Source organism: Rhinatrema bivittatum, chromosome 6 (genome assembly GCF_901001135.1).
Source record: "Rhinatrema bivittatum chromosome 6, aRhiBiv1.1, whole genome shotgun sequence".
Classification (NCBI taxonomy): Eukaryota; Metazoa; Chordata; class Amphibia; order Gymnophiona; family Rhinatrematidae; genus Rhinatrema; species Rhinatrema bivittatum.
The window spans coordinates 2,266,354-2,288,716 of NC_042620.1; the positions used below are offsets into that span (position 1 = coordinate 2,266,354).

Sequence of the window (22,363 nt, forward strand, 5' to 3'; positions counted from 1 at the left end):
TGATGAGTTTGACTTCTGGCAACACTGGCCCCTTATCCTTTTATTACTGCTTAAGATGACAATGGTCAAAAAGGCAAATAGATTGCCAGGAATTATTTGGAAAGGAACAGAGAAAAAAACTGAGAATATCAGAGACCGCATCTTGAGTTATTGTGCAGTTCTGGTTGCTCCTTCAAAACAGAAATAGTGGGCATAGAAAGTTACAGGAAGGGCAGGAAAAGTGATAGAAGTGATGGAAACGCGTCCTTATGGAGAAAGACGAAACAGATGAGGGGTGAGGAAAAGATGAGAGGGTGGAACAGGTAAGGAGCGAATGCTTATTTACACTTTCATACAACCCAAGGACTAGGGGACGTTCCATGAAACTGGCAGATTTATAACAAAGTTTAGGAAGTAATTTTTCACTCAGCGCACAATGAAGCTCTGGAATCTGTTGCGAGAGGACGTGGTCAAAATACTAACAAAATGGGGTTGAAAAAGGGACTGGCAGAGTTCCTGAAGGAAATGACCATCAGCAGTTATTAGCCAGGTAGATTTGGGAAAGTCATTGGTCTCCCTGGGAGTGAGATACGAGAAGTGGACCTGTGACCCGGAGCGGCCACTGTCAGAGGCAGACCTGGCTCTGACCCGTAGGATGCTTGTAATGTCCACTTTCTTTCATTCTTCATCCGCTCCAGTCTGGTTTTCCTGCTCTACATCGCACAGAACAGCCTTGCCAAAGTCTCGTGACAGTTTATGTCTAAAACCAAAGGCCGTCACTCAGTCCTTATCCTCCTTGACCTGTCCGCCACTTTTGACATCAGGACTCCATCCTGAAGATTATAATGGGCCCGATATTCGGAGTTATCCAGCTAGGTAGGTTGGGCAGATAAGGTTTATCTGGCTAAATTACATGGGATAATCAGCAGCACGGCAACACTGCTGAAAATCCCCATAGAAATTGCCACTTAGCTGGGTAACTCATATCCGGCCAAATCCCCACCCATTCACACAGAGCCGCCCCTGTCTCCTGCCCGTCCCTGCAAACGTTGCCTCTCTCACACTCGAGCCTGCAGGGATATGTGTGGGTCCGCAGGGTCCTTATGCTGGAGGTAGCTCTCTTCATTTCCTGCTCTTTGATTCTTGCCTCTCTTGGTGTTTTGGTTTTCGCAAGAGCTCCGGGTGAAAATTCTTGACCGAGAGAATCTGAAGACAGATCTGCATTGCCTGCCGGGCGAGGACCTGAGGCTGCAGGTCAGGCTGTCAGTGGCCAGCGCTGAGGTGAAGTGGTTCAAGGATGGGGAGAAGATTGTGGACAGCGGACACACTCACCTGGAGGAGCAGGGATCCCTGCGCGCGCTCCTCCTCCTGGGAGCAGAGAGTGGGGACTCCGGCGAGTATCTCTGTGTCACCAGCGATGAGAGCTGCGGCTTTTACGTCACCGTGGAAGGTAACAAGTCTTCTGCTCGCGCGCTGCCTCACACACCCTCCCCACTCCCTCACGTGTTTGGGTCGCAGCGTAACACACCTGCCAGTCCTCAAAGGGAAGGGATGTGCCTTCTCTCCGTTGAGAACTGCCGAGGAGAGGTTTGAGCCTGCTTTGTCTGCAAATAATGCCAGAGATTTGAAAATGCAATCTGCATGCATCATTTCCCTCCCCAACCTAAAATCACCCCGAGCAATGCTTTTCCTGCCATAGCTGAAAGAACGCAGGTGGTTGAGCCCCTGAGCAGACTTTTAGCTGGTAAAGGAGGTGGGATGAAGTTTCAGAGTCCTCTTTACCCAGTTCCGCTGGTGTTTACTCAAGTAAAGTTTCCTCAATGACCAGAGCAATGGTCTCCCTCTCCACATTCAGCAAAGCTGCCAGTGTATCCTTGTATGAAGCAATCTCTGCTTGCAGCTCTGCAATCCATGGACCAATCTTTGCATTCAAGAATGCAGTGTAAGAAATGAATCTCTCCATGCAACAATGCAGCCTGAAGAATGAAGCTTTGCTTGCAACAATGCAGCTGATTGAATGGCTATCTGTATGCATCAATGCAGTCTGTGCAACAAATCCCTGCATGTAGGAGTGCAGCAAAGAACATTAATTATAATTCTGTTTAACAGTGTCATCCTCAAAATGAATCTCCTCGTATGCGCATGCACAGCAAAGCATGCAGGTTCCTGGATGAACAGCATTATTTACAGTAACAGCCTGCAGACTTAATCACTGCATGCAATCAGAAACCTGCTATGAGAAATCTCACTGCATGCAACAGGAAATCTGCTATGAGAAATCTCAATGCATGCAGTAATGCAGCCTGTGCAGTCACTACATGCAACAGGAAATCTGCTATGAGAAATCTCAATGCATGCAGTAATGCAGCATGTGCAGTCACTGCATGCAACAGGAAATCTGATGAAATCTCTGCATGCAGTAATGCAGCCTGTGCAGTCACTGCATTCAACAGGAAATCTGCTATGAGAAATCTCAATGCATGCAGTAATGCAGCCTGTGCAGTCACTGCATGCAACAGGAAATCTGCTATGAGAAATCTCAATGCATGCAGTAATGCAGCATGTGCAGTCACTGCATGCAACAGGAAATCTGCTATGAGAAATCTCTGCATGCAGTAATGCAGCCTGTGCAGTCACTGCATTCAACAGGAAATCTGGTATGAGGAGTTTCAGATTATGCACTAATGCAGGCTGCACAATTACTGCATGCAGGGAAGAATCTCAATTTATGCAACAATGCAGCCCGGCCCAAATAACCACTGACTGCGACGAGACACCTGGTCTGAGGGCTGGGGCCCCAGCATGGGATGTGTGACAGAAAGCAGTGCATGCAGCTGTGTTAACTCCACAAGTAACTGCGTTTTATGAGAGGGACTGGGACAGAGGTGGGAAGGAGGCACCGTGTATTGGTTCAGACATGAAATCTTCTCACAGAACCAGAGAGAGGGGACATTAACGCGGTGGCCGGTGGCAGCGGTTTCAGGGTCCCTCAGCACAGAGCAGTACCCGGGCGTGGGTGCCCTTAGGTGGCAGGGGCTGCCTTAGCTAAAAAGACACAGAACAGTTTCCTGCAGTGGGCTGGGACCAGCACAGGCCTCTTTCTTCCACTGTTCCCCAAAAGTCAAAAGGAATCAAGTTTTAAAACTTTCCAGGCTGGCGAAGTGACAGAAATTCAGCACTTGTACGGTGCAGAGCTGGGAACTCCTCTGAGAGGGGGTGGAGGGAGAAGGAAGGGTGATTGGAAAACCTAGCGCAGGGGAGACGCTGAAGCTCGTAAGGTCGAGAGGTCAGGGATATCTTTAACAAGGCAGGGGCTACATAACTACGATACTGTCTTACTGCGGTAATAATTACGATACTGCAGTAATACATATCTACCTTACTAATAGCTTATTGTGAATTATGAACCCAAACTTCTGCACCAGGGCCAGCTGCATTACCATCTCAGCCTGGAACCGAGATCCACCACTTCCTCCAGCACAGGTTTCAGTCCCTTCCCTCCTGGCAGCCTGCAGACTCTGGAGCAGCCCTTCCCCTCCTGCTGTCATCCTGCAGCCCGGAGAAGAGTCACAAACAATGGTTGAATTAGCGCAGATTTGAAACTTGTGAGCAATAGCACCAATCACCAAAGCTTCCGCCTGAAATGACAGTGATCCCTTGCGCTATAGCGTGGTTGATGCAGCCTCCACTGCCGGCAGCTGGCAGCCTTGCCTTATGCCAGACGTGAGCTGGGTCTTCAGCTCTATCAGCCCCTTCCCTCGCAGATTGAGCCCTGGGGTTATTTTTTATTTAGATTTTTATATCCGCTTTTCGCACTTTTTTCAGCATTTCAAAGTGGATTACATTCAGGTACTGTAGGTATTTGTCAGGAGGAGAATGTCCAAAGCAGGCAAAGGTCAGAGGATGCAGCCATCAGGGAGTGCGTCCAGGCAGGCGGCAAGGAAGATGGAGTGAGAGTATGAGGCAGAGGTCAGTACCAGGTGACAGGCAAGAGAGTATCCCAGGTCCATGGCAGAGGTCAGGACCAGGATAGGGCAAGGCGGGAAGTGCTGCTCTACTACCACTTACAGGAGATATGCAGCATTGTACAAGCAGTAGTGACCAGGCTCGAACAGGGCTTCAGGAGAGAAGCGCAGCCAGGATTTACATCTCCCGCCGTGTGCCAGAGTGGAGGTTTCCAGCCGCAGAGCCTTCATAGAGCGGTGTGGTGAAGCATCATTGGCTGTGAGTGGACCTGTAGAAGAAGGTAGAACTGTGCTGGATGTGGATCAGTTGTAGGGTATAGAGAAGCATCACTGGCTGTGAGTGGAGCTGTACAAGATGGTAGAACTGTGCTGGATGTGGATTAGTTGTAGGGTATGATGAGGCATCACTGGCTGTGAGTGGAGCTGTACAGGATGGTAGAACTGTGCTGGATGTGGATTAGTTGTAGGGTATGGTGAAGCATCACTGGCTGTGAGTGGAGCTGTACAGGATGGTAGAACTGTGCTGGATGTGGGTTAGTTGTAGGGTATGGTGAGGCATCACTGGCTGTGAGTGGAGCTGTATAGGATGGTAGAACTGTGCTGGACGTGGATTAGTTGTAGGGTATGGTGAAGCATCACTGGCTGTGAGTGGAGCTGTACAGGATGGTAGAACTGTGCTGGATGTGGATTAGTTGTAGGGTATGGTGAAGCATCACTGGCTGTGAGTGGAGCTGTACAGGATGGTAGAACTGTGCTGGATGTGGATTAGTTGTAGGAGATGGTGAAGCATCACTAGCTGTGAGTGGAGCTGTACAGGATGGTAGAACTGTGCTAGATGTGGTTAGTTGTAGGAAATGGTGTGTGAAACATTACTAGCTGTGAGTGAACTCTACAGGATGGTGGAATTGTGCTAGATGTGGATTAGTTGTAGGAGATGGTGAAGCATCACTGGCTGTGAGTGAACTCTACAGGATGGTGGAACTGTGCTGGATGTGGGTTAGTTGTAGGAGATGATGAGGCATCACTGGCTGTGAGTAGAGATCTACAGGATGGGTGCAACTGTGCTGGATGTGGATTAGTTGTAAAAGATGGTGAAGCATCACTGGTGTGAGTAGAGATCTACAGGATGGTAGAACTGTGCTGGATGTGGGTTGGCTGTAAGAGATGGTGAAGTATCAGTAGCTGTGAGTGGAGCTGTACAGGATGGTGGAACTGTGCTAGATATGAGTTAGTTGTAGGGAATGGTGAAGCATCAAATGCTGTGAGTGGAGTAGTAAAAGATGGTGTAACTGTGCTGACGTGGGCAATTGTATAATATGGTAGCATCACTGGCTGTGAGTGGAGCTGTACAGGATGGTGGAGCTGTGCTGGATGTGGGTTAGTTGTAGGGTATGGTGAAGCATCACTGGCTGTGAGTGGAGCTGTACAGGATGGTAGAACTGTGCTGGATGTGGATTAGTTGTAGGGTATGGTGAGGCATCACTGGCTGTGAGTGGAGCTGTACAGGATGGTAGAACTGTGCTGGATGTGGATTAGTTGTAGGGAATGGTGAAGCCTCAAATGCTGTGAGTGGAGTAGTAAAAGATGGTGTTGTAACTGTGCTGACGTGGGCAATTGTATAATATGGTGAAGCATCACTGGCTGTGATGGAGCTGTACAAGATGGTGGAGCTGTGCTGGATGTGGATTAGTTGTAGGGTAATGGTGAAGCATCACTGGCTGTGAGTGGAGCTGTACAGGATGGTGGAACTGTGCTGGATGTGGATTAGTTATAGGGTATGGTGAAGGATCACTGGCTGTGAGTGGAGCTGTACAGGATGGTGGAACTGTGCTAGATGTGGATTAGTTGTAGGGTATGGTGAGGCATCACTGGCTGTGAGTGGAACTGTACAGGATGGTAGAACTGTGCTGGATGTGGATTAGTTGTAGGGTATGGTGAAGCATCACTGGCTGTGAGTGGAGCTGTACAGGATGGTAGAACTGTGCTGCATGTGGATTAGTTGTAGGGTATGGTGAAGCATCACTGGCTGTGAGTGGAGCTGTACAGGATGGTGTAGAACTGTGCTGGATGTGGATTAGTTGTAGGGTATGATGAAGCACCACTGGCTGTGAGTGGAGCTGTACAAGATGGTAGAACTGTGATGGATGTGGGTTAGTTGTAGGAGATGGTGAAGCATCACTAGCTGTGAGTGAGCTCTACAGGATGCTGGAACTGTACTAGATGTGGATTAGTTGTAGGAAATGGTGAAACATTACTAGCTGTGAGTGAACTCTACAGGATGGTGGAATTGTGCTAGATGTGGATTAGTTGTAGGAGATGGTGAAGCATCACTGGCTGTGAGTGAACTCTACAGGATGGTGGAACTGTGCTGGATGTGGGTTAGTTGTAAAAGATGGTGAAGCATCACTAGCTGTGAGTGAGCTCTACAGGATGGTAGAACTGTGCTGGATGTGGATTAGTTGTAGGAGATAGTGAAGTATCATTGGCTGTGAGTGAGCTCTACAGGATGGTGGAACTGTGCTAGATATGAGTTAGTTGTAGGGAATGGTGAAGCATCAAATGCTGTGAGTGGAGTAGTAAAAGATGGTGGTGTAACTGTGCTGACGTGGGCATTTGTATAATATGGTGAGGCATCACTGGCTGTGAGTGGAGCTGTACAGGATGGTAGTAACTGTGCTGGATGTGGATTAGTTGTGTAGGGTATGGTGAAGCATCACTGGCTGTGAGTGGAGCTGTACAGGATGGGTAGAACTGGGCTGGATGTGGATTAGTTGTAGGGTATGGTGAGGCATCACTGGCTGTGAGTGGAGCTGTACAGGATGGTAGAACTGTGCTGGATGTGGATTAGTTGTAGGGTATGGTGAGGCATCACTGACTGAGTAGAGCTGTACAGGATGGTAGAACTGTGCTGGATGTGGATTAGTTGTAGGGTATGGTGAAGCATCACTGGCTGTGAGTGGAGCTGTACAGGATGGTAGTAGAACTGTGCTGGATGTGGATTAGTTGTAGGGTATGTGTGAAGCATCACTGCCTGTGAGTGGAGCTGTACAGGATGGTAGAACTGTGCTGGATGTGGAATAGTTGTAGGGTATGGTGAAGCATCACTGTCTGTGAGTGGAGCTGTACAGGATGGTAGAACTGTGCTGGATGTGGATTAGTTGTAGGGTATGTTGAAGCATCACTGGCTGTGAGTGGAGCTGTACAGGATGGTAGAACTGTGCTGGTGTGGATTAGTTGTAGGGTATGGTGAAGCATCACTGGCTGTGAGTGGAGCTGTACAAGATGGTAGAACTGTGCTGGATGGGGGTAGTTGTAGGGTATGGTGAAGCATCACTGGCTGTGAGTGGAGCTGTACAGGATGGTAGAACTGTGCTGGATGTGGATTAGTTGTAGGGTATGGTGAAGCATCACTGGCTGTGAGTGGAGCTGTACAGGATGGTAGAATTGTGCTGGATGTGGATTAGTTGTAGGGTATGGTGAAGCATCACTGGCTGTGAGTAGAGCTGTACAGGATGGTAGAACTGTGCTGGATGTGGATTAGTTGTAGGGTATGGTGAGGCATCACTGGCTGTGAATGAAGCTGTACAGGATGGTAGAACTGTGCTGGATGTGGATTAGTTGTAGGGTATGGTGAAGCATCACTGTCTGTGAGTGGAGCTGTACAGGATGGTAGAACTGTGCTGGATGTGGATTAGTTGTAGGGTATGGTGAGGCATCACTGTCTGTGAGAGGAGCTGTACAGGATGGTAGAACTGTGCTGGATGTGGATTAGTTGTAGGGTATGGTGAAGCATCACTGTCTGTGAGTGGAGCTGTACAGGATGGTAGAACTGTGCTGGATGTGGATTAGTTGTAGGGTATGGTGAAGCATCACTGGCTGTGAGTGAACTCTACAGGATGGTGGAACTGTGCTGGATGTGGGTTAGTTGTAAAAGATGGTGAAGCATCACTAGCTGTGAGTGAGCTCTACAGGATGGTAGAACTGTGCTGGATGTGGATTAGTTGTAGGAGATAGTGAAGTATCATTGGCTGTGAGTGGAGTAGTAAAAGATGGTGTAACTGTGCTGACGTGGGCATTTGTATAATATGGTGAAGCATCACTGGCTGTGAGTGGAGCTGTACAGGATGGTAGAACTGTGCTGGATGTGGATTAGTTGTAGGGTATTGGTGAAGCATCACTGGCTGTGAGTGGAGCTGTACAGGATGGTAGAACTGGGCTGGATGTGGATGTATTAGTTGTAGGGTATGGTGAAGCATCACTGGCTGTGAGTGGATCTGTACAGGATGGTAGAACTGGGCTGGATGTGGATTAGTTGTAGGGTATGGTGAGGCATCACTGGCTGTGAGTGGAGCTGTACAGGATGGTAGAACTGTGCTGGATGTGGATTAGTTGTAGGGTATGGTGAGGCATCACTGACTGAGTAGAGCTGTACAGGATGGTAGAACTGTGCTGGATGTGGATTAGTTGTAGGGTATGGTGAAGCATCACTGGCTGTGAGTGGAGCTGTACAGGATGGTAGAACTGTGCTGGATGTGGAGTAGTTGTAGGGTATGGGTGAAGCATCACTGCCTGTGAGTGGAGCTGTACAGGATGGTAGAACTGTGCTGGATGTGGAATAGTTGTAGGGTATGGTGAAGCATCACTGTCTGTGAGTGGAGCTGTACAGGATGGTAGAACTGGGCTGGATGTGGATTAGTTGTAGGGTATGTTGAAGCATCACTGGCTGTGAGTGGAGCTGTACAGGATGGTAGAACTGTGCTGGCTGTGGATTAGTTGTAGGGTATGGTGAAGCATCACTGGCTGTGAGTGGAGCTGTACAAGATGGTAGAACTGTGCTGGATGTGGGTTAGTTGTAGGGTATGGTGAGGCATCACTGGCTGTGAGTGGAGCTGTACAGGATGGTAGAACTGTGCTGGATGTGGATTAGTTGTAGGGTGTGGTGAAGCATCACTGGCTGTGAGTGGAGCTGTACAGGATGGTAGAACTGTGCTGGATGTGGATTAGTTGTAGGGGATGGTGAAGCATCACTGGCTGTGAGTAGAGCTGTACAGGATGGTAGAACTGTGCTGGATGTGGATTAGTTGTAGGGTATGGTGAGGCATCACTGGCTGTGAGTGAAGCTGTACAGGATGGTAGTAGAACTGTGCTGGATGTGGATTAGTGTAGGGTATGGTGAAGCATCACTGTCTGTGAGTGGAGCTCTACAGGATGGTAGAACTGTGCTGGATGTGGATTAGTTGTAGGGTATGGTGAGGCATCACTGTCTGTGAGAGGAGCTGTACAGGATGGTAGAACTGTGCTGGATGTGGATTCGGTTGTAGGGTATGGTGAAGCATCACTGTCTGTGAGTGGAGCTGTACAGGATGGTAGAACTGTGCTGGATGTGGTGTTAGTTGTAGGGTATGGTGAAGCATCACTGGCTGTGAGTGGAGCTGTACAGGATGGTAGAACTGTGCTGGATGTGGGTTAGTTGTAGGGTATGGTGAGGCATCACTGGCTGTGAGTGGAGCTGTACAGGATGGTAGAATTGTGCTGGATGTGGGTTAGTTGTAGGGTATGGTGAAGCATCACTGGCTGTGAGTGGAGCTGTACAGGATGGTAGAACTGTGTGGATGTGGATTAGTTGTAGGGTATGGTGAGGCATCACTGGCTGTGAGTGGAGCTGTACAGGATGGTAGAACTGTGCTGTATGTGGATTAGTTGTAGGGTATGGTGAAGCATCACTGGCTGTGAGTGGAGCTGTACAGGATGGTAGAACTGTGCTGGATGTGGGTTAGTTGTAGGGTATGGTGAAGCATCACTGGCTGTGAGTGGAGCTGTACAGGATGGTAGAACTGTGCTGGATGTGGATTAGTTGTAGGGTATGGTGAGGCATCACTGGCTGTGAGTGGAGCTGTACAGGATGGTGGAGCTGTGCTGGGGAATAGTTGTAGGGTATGGTGAAGCATCACTGGCTGTGAGTGGAGCTATAGAAGATGGTGGAACTGTGCTGGATACAGAGGCATTAAGACATTTTCCATTTTATTCACCATTTCCTTCCTAATAATTCCTCCTAACATTTTGTTTACTTTTTTGACTGCCAAAGCACACTGAGCCAGTGATTACAATGTATCATGCACTATGCTGCCTAGCTCTCTTTCCTGGGTGGTAACTCCTAACGGAACCTAACCCCATGCAACTCCCCAAAGGTTATGTTCCCTATATGCCACCTTGCACTTGTCCACATTAAATTTCATCTGCCATTGGATGCCCAATTTTCCAGTCTCACAAGGTCTTCCTGCAATTTATCACAATCGCTTGTGATTTAACTACTCTGAATAATTTTGTATCATCTGCAAATTTGATTATCTCACTCATTGCATTCCTTTCCAGATCATTGATATATATATTGAAAAGCACCGGTCCAAGTACAGATCCCTGAGGCACTCCACTGTTTACCCTTTTCCACTGAGAAAATTGACCATTTAATCCTCCTCTCTGTTTTCTGTCTTTTAACCAGTTTGCAATCCATGAAAGGTCGTCCCTGCCATTCCCTGTACCTAATCTCACAGCCAGCTGTCCTCCATCAGCTCCCGTTATGTCCAGTTCTATTTCACCATACCCTATGGCTCCCGCACTCACACACACACACACACACACACACACACACATACACACACATACACATACACATGGTGCTGCTCTTGCATCGTCTCTTCTTGGCAGGTTGGGATGTTCATAGAATAAGTATGGGACTATATATTGAGGATTGTGTTGTAGGTGATTAGTAAATCTTTTAATTTTTAGCTAGGATAATGGATTATGAGGGTGATCTAAAGGATTATTGTATTGATTTACCAAGCTTTGATGCTTTTGGGAATCGCAGAATATCAGAATGTAATAGTAAATACGGCTGAGGGAATCTGTGCCTTTTCCTCTAGTGCTGCACATCCCAGCGTAGCCTCAGCTTGCCCTCACTCTTCCTCTTAATTCAAGCCCTCCTCCACCACCTCACCTGGATGGCTGTTCCACGCATCCACCACCCTTTCAGTAAAGAAATCCCTTGTGTAATGTAATAATAAATACGTCTGAGGGAATCTGTGCCTTTCTGCTAGTGCTGCACATCCCAGCACAGGCTCAGCTTGCCCTCACTCTTCCTCTCCTCAGCACCTGTCCTGCCTCCACCACCTCACCTGGATGGCTGTTCCACGCATCCACCACCCTTTCAGTAAAGAAATCCCTTGTGTACCTCCTCCTGAAACAAGCATTTCTGATCTTTTTTCAGAACCCCCGGTTACGATTGTGGATAAGGAGGATGTGCAGAATACCTCAGCGGTGCTAGAAGGGGAGGAAGTGACCCTGACTGTGAGGGTCTCTGAGCCCACGGCCCCTGTTCGGTGGCTGAGGAACGGTCAGCAGTTGAGCCTGGGCGCAAGGTTTCAGGTCAGCAGTGAAGGTCCAGCTCGTGCTCTGACCATCAGGCAGGCAGAGATCACGGACAGTGGAAACTACACTTGCAGGACCACAGGCGACGAGCTCCACTTCTCCGTCCAGGTCAATGGTAAGACCCTGCCGAAAAGTGCAGGAAACTCCTTACTGCTCAGCCCATCGATGCCTTCTCAGGGACCCTGGCCAGCCCCATAGCTTTCTGGGGTCTATTGAGGGAACTGGATAGCTCTGAGCCCACTGAAACTGTATGAAAAGCTGAGGCATCCCTGAGCCTTCGAGTGACCCTGAGTATTTATCTATTTATTTTATGTGTATACTGTCATTTCATAAAATACAATCACAGGAGTTCACAGGAGTCAGGACATTCATAAATTAAAAACAATACAAATGCATGGATCTAAATTCCATAGACAATCTACTAAATGGCAAAACAGCCGGACTCTCCATGTCATCTAATTCCAATGCTTTTTTATACAAGCAGCTCTTCTCTTTGCGATCTTTCTGTAGCCTCTGATCTTCTGATAAAGAGGGACTCTGAGTAGCCTGAGCTCATCACAGAGACGCGAGCAGCAGCGCCGGTCAGGGGCCGAGTTAGGAAACGTCTCGGAGACGCGAGCGGCAGCGCCGGTCGGGGGCCGAATTAGGAAAACGTCTCGGAGACGCGAGCGGCAGCGCCGGTCGGGGGCCGAGTTAGGAAACGTCTCAAAGACGCGAGCGGCAGCGCCTGTCAGGGGCCGAGTTAGGAAACTCTCGGAGACGCGAGCGGCAGCGCCAGTCGGGGGCCGAGTTAGGAAACCTCTCGGAGACGCGAGCGGCAGCGCCGGTCGGGGGCCGAGTTAGGAAACGTCTCGGAGACGCGAGCGGCAGCGCAGTCGGGGGGGCCGAATTAGGAAACGTTTCAGAGACGCGAGCGGCAGCGCCGGTGGGGCCGAATTAGGAAACGTCTCAAAGACGCGAGCGGCAGCGCCTGTCGGGGGCCGAATTAGGAAACGTCTCGGAGACGCGAGCGGCAGCGCCAGTCGGGGGCCGAGTTAGGAAACGTCTCGGAGACGCGAGCAGGGCAGCGCCAGTCGGGGGCCGAGTTAGGAAATGTTTCAGAGACGCGAGCGGCAGCGCGGTCGGGGGCCGATTAGGAAACGTCTCGGAGACGCGAGCGGCAGCGCGGTCGGGGGCCAGTTAGGAAACGTCTCGGAGACGCGAGCGGCAGCGCCGGTCGGGGCCGCCGAGTTAGGAAACGTTTCGGAGACGCGAGTGGCAGCGCCGGTCGGGGGCCGAATTAGGAATCGTCTCAAAGACGCGAGCGGCAGCGCCTGTCGGGGGCCGAATTAGGAAACGTCTCGGAGACGCGAGTGGCAGCCGGTCGGGGGCTGAATTAGGAAACGTTTCAGAGACGCGAGAGCACGCCGGTCGGTCGGGGTGAGTTAGGAAACGTCTCAGAGAGAGAGAGCGGCAGCGCCGGTCGGAGGCTGAATTAGGAAACGTCTCGGAGACGGAGCGGCAGCGCCGGTGGGGACGAATTAGGAAACGTTTCGGAGACGCGAGCGGCAGCGCCGGTCGGGGGCCGAATTAGGAAACGTTTCGGAGACGCGAGCGGCAGCGCCGGTCGGGGGCCGAATTAGGAAACGTTTCGGAGACGCGAGCGGCAGCGCCGGTCGGGGGCCGAATTAGGAAACGTTTTCAGAGACGCGCGCGGCAGCGCCGGTCGGGGACTGAATTAGGAAACGTTTTGGAGACGCGAGCGGCAGCGCCGGTGGGGTGAATTAGGAAACGTTTCAGAGACGCGAGCAGCAGCGCCGGTCGGGGGCTGAATTAGGAAACGTTTCGCGAGACGCGAGCAGCAGCATGTTTAGGCCAGGAAAGACATTGGCCAGGGAGCGAGGTCACATTTTCAGTGTTAAGCAGCTACATGTATTCAGCTCTGTCTGAGTGCTCAGCCTTTATCCAGCGCTTCATGCATTTCACCTGCCTCCTCAGCACTGAGCAGCTCCCTCCCTGCCGCAGAAAGTTACACATTTCATTTTGCCAACTGCAAGAGCAGCTTCCACTCACCCGCGCGGTGTTTTTGATGTAAAACCCACCCAGGTGCCCCCGTGCCTACCCCTGTCCTGCTGTGGCTGCGTCTGTGGGGAAGGAGCTGCGCCTGCAGATTTGGAAATTCAGTGATTGGTCTGCAGCCTCCTCCTGCGACCCAGAGCCACTCCTGGGAGACCCTGTAAAGGTCTCTGGGGGTTTGAGGAGTCCATGGGTGCTCGAAACCCCCCTCCCCCAGCCTCCTTGTACCCCAGGGAAAAGCTGAGCACTTCCCAGCGAGCAGGTTACCCGCAGAGATGCCCTGTGAAAGTGGCTGAGCGTGGGAGGGGAATTCAGAGGGTCCGACAGACGTAAAGGGACAGAGGACTTCCCCAAGGACAGGGAGGGAAGAGAGGGCTGCATGAACGGGGGACAGGTAGCAGGCAGCTTAGATTAGGGAAGGAGCAGAAGTCTGCAAATGCCACTAAAGAGGGGAAAATGTAATGCAGCAGCTTGAAGCAAGCCCAGGTGCACCCTGCAGAGATCCTGCCGGGCAGAGGTCATCATGGGGGCACAGGGAGGTCTGGTGGACACTCAGCTGGAGGGTGTGTGACTGGGTGAGAGGCAGGAGCTGTAAGTGCTGCTCGCTGGAGGGGGCCTAAATGTGCAAAGGAGGAGCTGTGCCGTTTTCTTGTGGGGCACCTGGAAATGGGCAGAGGGCAGGAAGACTGAGGGTTTCCGCCACGCTGCAGGCCACGCTGCAGGCCACGCTGCAGGCCACGATGCAGGCCACGCTGCCTTGGACCTTGTGCACTCCTGCAGGAAGTGTCTGAGCTGAGCTGAAGACTGGAGGAGTCAAGTCCCTTTCTCCCAGGAATCTTAAAAGGATAGGGGACGCCTCTGTGACTGCAGCCTAAAACGTGCAGAATTGCTGCAAAAGAAGGGAGAAGAAACCAAATTTACTTGTAAGAGGGGCTGATGCCGCTGCACTCTCCCAGATTCAGACTTATTGAGGACTGCTTTATCTGCCCAGCCCTGCTCTACATTAAATGCACTTACTCCTGCTTTCTAAGACGGAAAGGCTTCCCCCAAAGGGGAAGACTTGCATGCAAGCTGGGAGATGCTTTCTTTACAGCAGCTCACATTTACCTCTCCCCCCTCTGTCAGCTTCTAACAGACCTCGGCCTCAAATTCTACCTCCATGCGGATGATGTTCAGATCCTCATCCCCATTCATAACTCCCTGACCGATGCACTGGTTCATTGGAATACTTGTCTCACCTCCATAAATGACTTCCTCACAAACATCCATCTAAAAAAGGCTATGGGATTCACACAAATCGTTAACAGCACCATGCACATGGCTGGACATACATTAGACCTCATCTTCATAAATTCAGGTCTCCCTCAACCTCACCGCCCCATTGCGTTCATATTCCCTGGTCAGACCACCGGATGATCATTACCGATCTTGCTATCAAGGAAAACCCAGCTCCCACCCTCCCCAAAACCACGATCCACTACAGAAAATCCTGCACCTTAGAGGACCTTAGATCCAAACTTTCAACTGAAATCGCCAACCTGGATTTCTCAGACGCAGACTCAGCCATCGCTCCTGGCACAATATCACAAATAAGGTAGCGGAAAAAATCTGCCCTTTACAAACAAAAGAGCTAGACCCTCACACCTTGAACAGAAAACCCTGGTTCACACAGGAACTGAAAAAATCAAACTAGAACTAAGACGCAAAGAACACGTATGGAGAAAGAGACCCACCACTGATAATCAAACTGAGTACAAAACCCTCATGCACACCTACAGAAATAACATCCTCCGTACAAAAAGAGACTATTATGCCAGTAAAATCACAATTTCTTCTTCGACGCCAAAGCTTTGTTCTCCTACGTCACAGAACTCACCAAACCTAACGCTCCAGTCATCCCAGATGAAAAGCCCACACAAAGTGCACAGAACTCGCACTTTTCTTTGAAAACAAAATCCTCAACTTATAGCCCCGTTGGCAGCCTCAATACTGGATCACCTTCACACTGCACCCCCAGCATAGACCAGAAAGCACAATTAATTCCTTCGAACCTACTACCTCCCTGGAAATTGAATCCATGCTCAAAAAGATGAAACCCTCCACTCATCCTATTGACCATATTCCATCGAAACTATTGCTCTCCATTCCAGAAATATCTCCAAGCCCCTAGCGAAGATTATCAACTGTTCGCTAACTCAAGGAGCTGTACCGGACACTCTGAAACTATCCACACTCAAGCCACTCCTTAAAAAACCCAATCTGAACCCATCTGACCCAAAACTTTCGCCCCATTGCTAATTTGCCATTTGTAGCCAAACTTATGGAGAAAGTAGTAAATAGACAACTCTCAGAATAGAGGAAAATAAAATTCTAGCTCCAGCACAATTTGGTTTCCGTAAATCCCTCAATATGGAATCCCTTATCATTTCTCTGACAGACAGAATCTACTCAGGCCTCGAAAAAAAGACCTCATACTTGCTGGCTGTACTGGATTTATCTGCGGCCTTTTTTTTTTTTTTTAATTTTTTATTTCTCATTTTAATATACATCCAAGTCAATACTTGTTTGAAAATTATAAAATACAAAATGGAAACACAATAATCTTCACATCTTTAAGGCAACATACAATTTGTATTTTAAATAATAAAGGCAATACGGAGACACCTCATATAAGGAACGATTTTGAGGTAATCTATTACAACATGAAAATTAACAGCCTGATAGAGCTCTTGCCTATTTCAATTTCCACTTTATAGTGAGACTTCTTAGGGGCGAGAAGCCAAGAAATCCTAAGCTGGGAGGGTTCTAAGAAAATATATTTCTGTTTCTGGTAAACAATATAACATTTGCACGGGAAATGCAGTTTAAATTGAGCCCCTTTTTGAATCGCTTCAGCTCTCATATCAATGAAAAGTTTACGCATAATTTGGGTCGCTTTAACAATATCAGGAAAACACCACAGTTTATGACCAAAGAATTTTTCTTGACTATTTCTAAAAAAATATTTAGAAACATTATTTTTATCCATAAGAAACGCGAAAGAAATCAGTAAAGTTCTCCTCTGGGTCACAATCATCTCTTGTGAGGATTCAAGTAAAGTGGTAACATCAGGTAATAAGTGTTCATCTATATTTCCACGATTAGAATCCGCTATTGGTAGGTAATATGCTTTCGTTACTACGGGTTTCACCTCTTCAGGCATTTTCAAATTTGAGTTATATAAAGTCTGAACAAATCAAGTGGATCCAATTATGATCCAATTTAGAAAAACATGCTCCATGGATGCTCTCAGCAACACGCTCACCAAGGAACTAACTAACCTGGACCTCACAAATGCGGACACCGCCATGAACTCCTGGCTAACTATCACCCACGCAGCAGCTGATAAATTATGCCCCTTGACATCCAAACATATTAATCCTGCCCGTACTAACAAAAACCCTGGTTCTCATCAGAATTAAGAACACTTAAACAAACCTTCAACACAAAGAACAACAATGGCGGAAGAATCCCACCACCACTGCACGGGCCTCCTACAAAACCACAATGAGCTACTATAGGGCCACTCTTCGTACCAAAAGGGACTTCTACGCCAAAAAAATACACGGCTTCCTGTATGACCCAAAAACTCTCTTCTCATATGTTGCCACACTCACCACCCCTATTCCTCCAGTCATCCCGGAAGAAGAAGCACAAAACAAATCCTCCGAGCTGGCAGTCTTCTTCGACAACAAAATAAAAAATTACTTATCCCGCTACTATCTTCCAACCCCATTCCCAACTCCCAGCCCCTCCTGACCAAAACCATGCCCCATGACACACAAACGGTCTCTAGAATCTTTTGATACTACATCATCCCTGGAAATAGAATCTATCATCAAGAAAATGAAGCCCTCTTCGCAACTATAGACCAAATCCCGACCAAACTCCTTCTCACAATCCCTAACATCATCGCCAAACCTTTGGCCGACATCATAAACTGTTCACTCTCAAACGGTACTGTCCCGGATGCTTTAAAAACAGCCTCGCTGAAACCATTACTAAAAAAAGCCAACTTGGACCCATCTAACCCCACAAATTTTCGCCCTATCGCTAACCTACCTTTCATAGCCAAGCTAATGGAAAGCTGGTCAATACTAGACTCACTGACTACCTCGAATCCCACAACATACTATATCCATCGCAATTCGGTTTCAGGAAACGCAGAAATACAGAATCTCTCCTACTCATTAACGGACAACATCCTGTTGGGTCTCGACAAAGGTCAATCATACTTACTAGCCCTGCTAGACATCTCGGCAGCGTTCGACACAGTTAACCACACAATCCTCATCAACCGTCTGATGGAAATAGGCATTTCAGGGGCTGCACTCCTCTGGTTAAAATCCTTTCTAAGCGACAGATACTATAAAGTTAAAATAATCAACAAAGATCTCACCCTGTAGCTGCCAAACAAGGAGTTCCCCAGGGTTCCTCTCTCTCGCCGACCCTATTCAACATATATCTTCTCCCCCTATGCCAACTCCTCAATAATCTCAACCTCACATACTTCATCTATGCAGACGATGTGCAGATCCTAATCCCCATCAAGGATCCAGTTTCAGACACCCTAAACTACTGGAATAGCTGCCTCCACACCATCAACCTCCTTCTCTCAAGTCTCTGCCTCGTACTCAATACGTCCAAGACCGAACTGCTAATCATTTCCCCAATGATAATAACCCGCTAGCCTTCAATACCAACACACCACTAACAAGTCAAGTGAGAAACCTGGGGGCATTCCTAGACTCCAGAATGAACCTCAAAAAATTCATCAACAACACCACCAAAGAAGGTTTTTATAAACTACAGGTACTAAAACAGTTAAGACCTCTTCTACACTTCCACGACTACCGTTCGGTCCTTCAAGCCATACTATTCTCAAAGATTGACTATTGTAATGCTTGTTGCTAGGTCTCCCGGCCTCTTCTACCAAACCTCTTCAAATGCTGCAAAACGCTGCAGCCAGGATCCTCACAAACTCTCGCCGCATGGACCACATCACCCCGATTCTAAAAATACTCCACTGGCTACCCATTCGCTACAGAATTCTCTTCAAGACACTTACTATTATCCACAAAACCTTATTTCAGGAATCCTCGCTCCAACTTACCATACCCCTCAAACCACACGCCTCTGCAAGACCCACCAGATCTGCATACAGAGATTCCCTCCAGGTTCCCCCAAAAAAGTCCGTTCTCCACAACACCATTGAAAAACGTGCACTATCAACTGCCGGTCCGCATCACTGGAACTCTCTCCGCCAGATCTCCGCCAGGAACATTGCCATATCACTTTCAGAAAAAAATTAAAAACTTGGCTGTTCGCCCAAGCATACCCCTGAAGAAACCGCAGGATCACCCCCACAGTTACATACCCCGCGGTTGCGTCCTCCTTCAGCAACTCAAAAAAGGAACTGTTTCTCGGCAACGCACTTTAATATAACTTGCCTAATATTACACACGATGTAATTTTGTATATAATGCTTACCATGTAAGCACTTACGTTTCTGCTTATTTGCTTTGTTCTCTGTTAGAAATTGTTTAACCTATCCTTTCCTCTAACTACCAAGTTCCACATTCCCTGTTATAATGTAATTTCTGCTTCATTGTTAACTGGTTTTTTCCCCCTAGTTCATTGTAAACCGGTACGATAAGACCTGGTCTTGAGCATCGGTATATTAAAAGAATTTAAATAAAGAAATAAAGAAATAAAAAATATTTTCAAAACCGGGAAATTCAGAAATCTCAGATTGGGGATCTCAAGGAATTTTCTATATTCTCAAGCCTCTTATTAGCAATTGATTCACTCTGAATTAAATTTAGTTGTATTTTTTCGACTTCCTTTATACGTCCGTCCATTGTTTGTATTCTCACTTCTTGTTGTGTAAGTTCAATTGCATTTTTTGTTACTTGGTTTTTAACTTCCCGAATTTCTTTAGTGAGACCCACAACTGCTTTTTCCAGTGCTTGCAAAGCGTTCCAAATCATTGTTAAGGAAATTTCTGTTGGAGGGATTATAACTCTCTCAGTCTTAGTTAAATCTTTCCTCTCGTCTCCTCCACCCACTATATCCCCGGCACCAATATCCAGGCTCAGATTACACAGCCTAACAGCACTTTCCAGTCCCAGGACGCCATTACCCTCTGGGGCTGTACCTTTGCCGTTTGCTCTAGATTTCCACGACCTTCCGGTGGTATCTCTCGTCCAGCTGTTTCTTCCCACTCCTGGGGGGCTACAGCTTCCAACATTCCTCTCTCATCCATGAATCCTGGTGGTGCCGGTTTACGCGGAGACCCAGGGCTAAGAGATGTTTCAGGAGTCAGGGAGAGCAGATCACGCTCCGTATTCGCTCCCACAGCGACTTGCTCTCCGGGTTTCCAGGCAAGACCGCCGCGAAAAAACCCGATGCGGGGTTGACTTGACTCCAACAGGGTAGATGTCATCTCTGTCCCCGTACCCTCGCTTTTCTTTTAGTGGGGCATAACGTTCCTGAGGAAAACAGTTTGAAGACAAAACTTCGGGAGCTTCTCACAGACGCGTCTATTCAGGCGGCCATCTTGTGGGCGTCTCCCTATCTGCGGCCTTTGACACGGTGAAGCACTCTATACTTATCAACTGTCTAGCTGACATCGGTATAGCAGGAACAGCTCTGGACTGGTTCAAATCATTCCTCGACAACAGAAAGTTCAAGGTCAGAATAAACAACAAAGAGTCGCACCCGGTCAAAGCTACTCTTGGAGTCCCTTAAGGATCCTCTTTATCCCCTACTCTATTTAACATCTACTCCTACCCCTCTGTCAACTCCTCACAAACCTAAAAGTTACGCATTTTATCTACGCCGACGACGTCCAGATCCTGATACCAGTCTCAGAATCAATAGCTAAACACTCAATTTTTGGAACAACTGTCTACTATCCATCAACACCACTCCTCACCAGCCTCAATTTGGTGCTCAACACCTCAAAAACTGAACTGCTACTCATCACACAGGATGAAAACTCCTCATCAATTCAAACACTCTTGACCACACATGTAAGAGATCTAGGAGTAACCATTGACAACCGACTGAATTTTAAAAAATTTGTCAATAACACAACTAAAGAATGTTTCCACAAACTACATGTATTAAAAAACTTGAAACCTCTCCTCCATCTACAGGACTTCCGTACGGTTCTCCAAGCTATCCTATTCTCGAAAATAGACTACTGCAATTCCATCCTAATCGGCCTTCCAGCAGTCACTACAAAGCCATTACAAATGATACAAAACTCCGCAGCTAGGATCCTGACCAACACCAGCAGATGTGAACACATCACCCCTATACTAAAGAGCCTACACTGGCTCCCCATTAAGTTCGAATCCTTTACAAAGTGCTAACTATTATACACAAATCCATCCACTCACAAACAGCACTCGAATTAAATCGCCCTCTCCAAGTTCATACAGCTTCCAGACCATTAGACAAATGTATCTAGGCACCCTCTACGTACCCCCAGCCAAGTCTTCAATGAAGAAATGTGCCTTCTCAATAGCCGGTCCCACACACTGGAACAATCTACCATCAGACCTCCGCCTAGAACCCTGCCTGCGGACATTCAAGAAAAAACTGAAAACCTGGCTCTTTACGGAAGCCTTCACTTAAAGCCCCATGCTAACCTTAAAGGCCTACACTTAAGCTGTACTATTCATATTTAAGGCCTGTACTCGCATATTACTCCTAACACTAAGTTCGAGGATAACCAGTCCAACCAGTTTAACCAGTTTCCTACTTCCGTTCAGTTTTATCTACTGTTTTCTATTTATTCTATTTATTATTATTATTACTCATTGTTATATGCTTTCTGTTCAATGTTTATTGATCTCTGATTATTGATTATTGTTCTATGTACACCATATCTATGGTAATTCCAAATCTGGTTATATGTAAACCGAAGCGATATGTACCAGTACATGATCTTCGGTATATAAAAAGTCTTAAATAAATAAATATTGCACTGAACACATCCAAAACAGAGCTGCTCCTTTTGTCCCAGCACCAACCCCCCAACCCCCTGATCTCCAATGACCCAGCCTTCAACACTATATCCTCCCAACCCTATGTAAGAGACCTTGGTGTAGCACTAGACCAACAACTGAATCTAAAAAAATATATCAGTTTATCCTCAAAGAGAGCTTTTTCAAGCTCAATGTCCTAAAAAAACTTAGACCCCTCCTCCACTATCACTACTTCCGGATGGTTATCCAAGCTACTCTATCCTCAAAGCTTGATTACTGTAATGCCCTTTTCCTTGGACTACCCTCCTCCACCATCAAACCCCTAAATGTTCCAAAATGCGGTTGCCAGGGTTATCACAAACACACGTAAATCCGAGCACACCACTCCCATACTCAAAGACCTCCACTGGCTCCCCATTGCATCCCGTATTCTCTTTAAAACCCTAACCATAATGCACAAATCCATCCACTCCTACAACTCCAACTGGCTTGATGAGCCCTTCTGCCTCACACGCTCAGATCGACCAACAGATCAAATAGCAAAGGAACTCTAACAATACCGCCCCTTAAAGAGCCCGCCTCTCCACCACTAGGGATCGCGCCATCTTCATAGCTGGCCCAAGCAATGGAATCCCTCCCGACTGTACTTAGACTCGAACCATGCTATTCAAAATTCAGAAAGAAACTAAGACCTGGCTATTCCGACAAGCCTACCCAGAATAGTCCATTTCCTATATTCCAATACTCTGTTCATAATTCATGATTATGCCCTGTATATAGTTCACCACTGCATATAGCTGTTTTTTGTTAATGTTTTACTGCCACTGTTTTTTGCACTTTCTGTACTTCTGTATCTCTTTAAATACTTATTCTCCCTGCCCCCACCCCTGTTCTTTGTATTTT

General features: G+C 47.7%; 1 protein-coding gene across 1 annotated transcript in view; it reads left to right on the top strand.

Moving 5' to 3' along the window:
• Positions 1–824: 824 nt before the first annotated feature.
• The window catches only part of LOC115093337 (obscurin-like protein 1), a 143,124-nt gene continuing 121,585 nt past the window's right edge, over positions 825–22,363 (top strand). The window contains exons 1-3 of the mRNA XM_029604964.1: positions 825–855; positions 1,154–1,429; positions 11,209–11,477. Of these exons, the coding sequence (XP_029460824.1) occupies positions 825–855; positions 1,154–1,429; positions 11,209–11,477 (576 nt within the window). The remainder of the gene's footprint in view (positions 856–1,153; positions 1,430–11,208; positions 11,478–22,363) is intronic.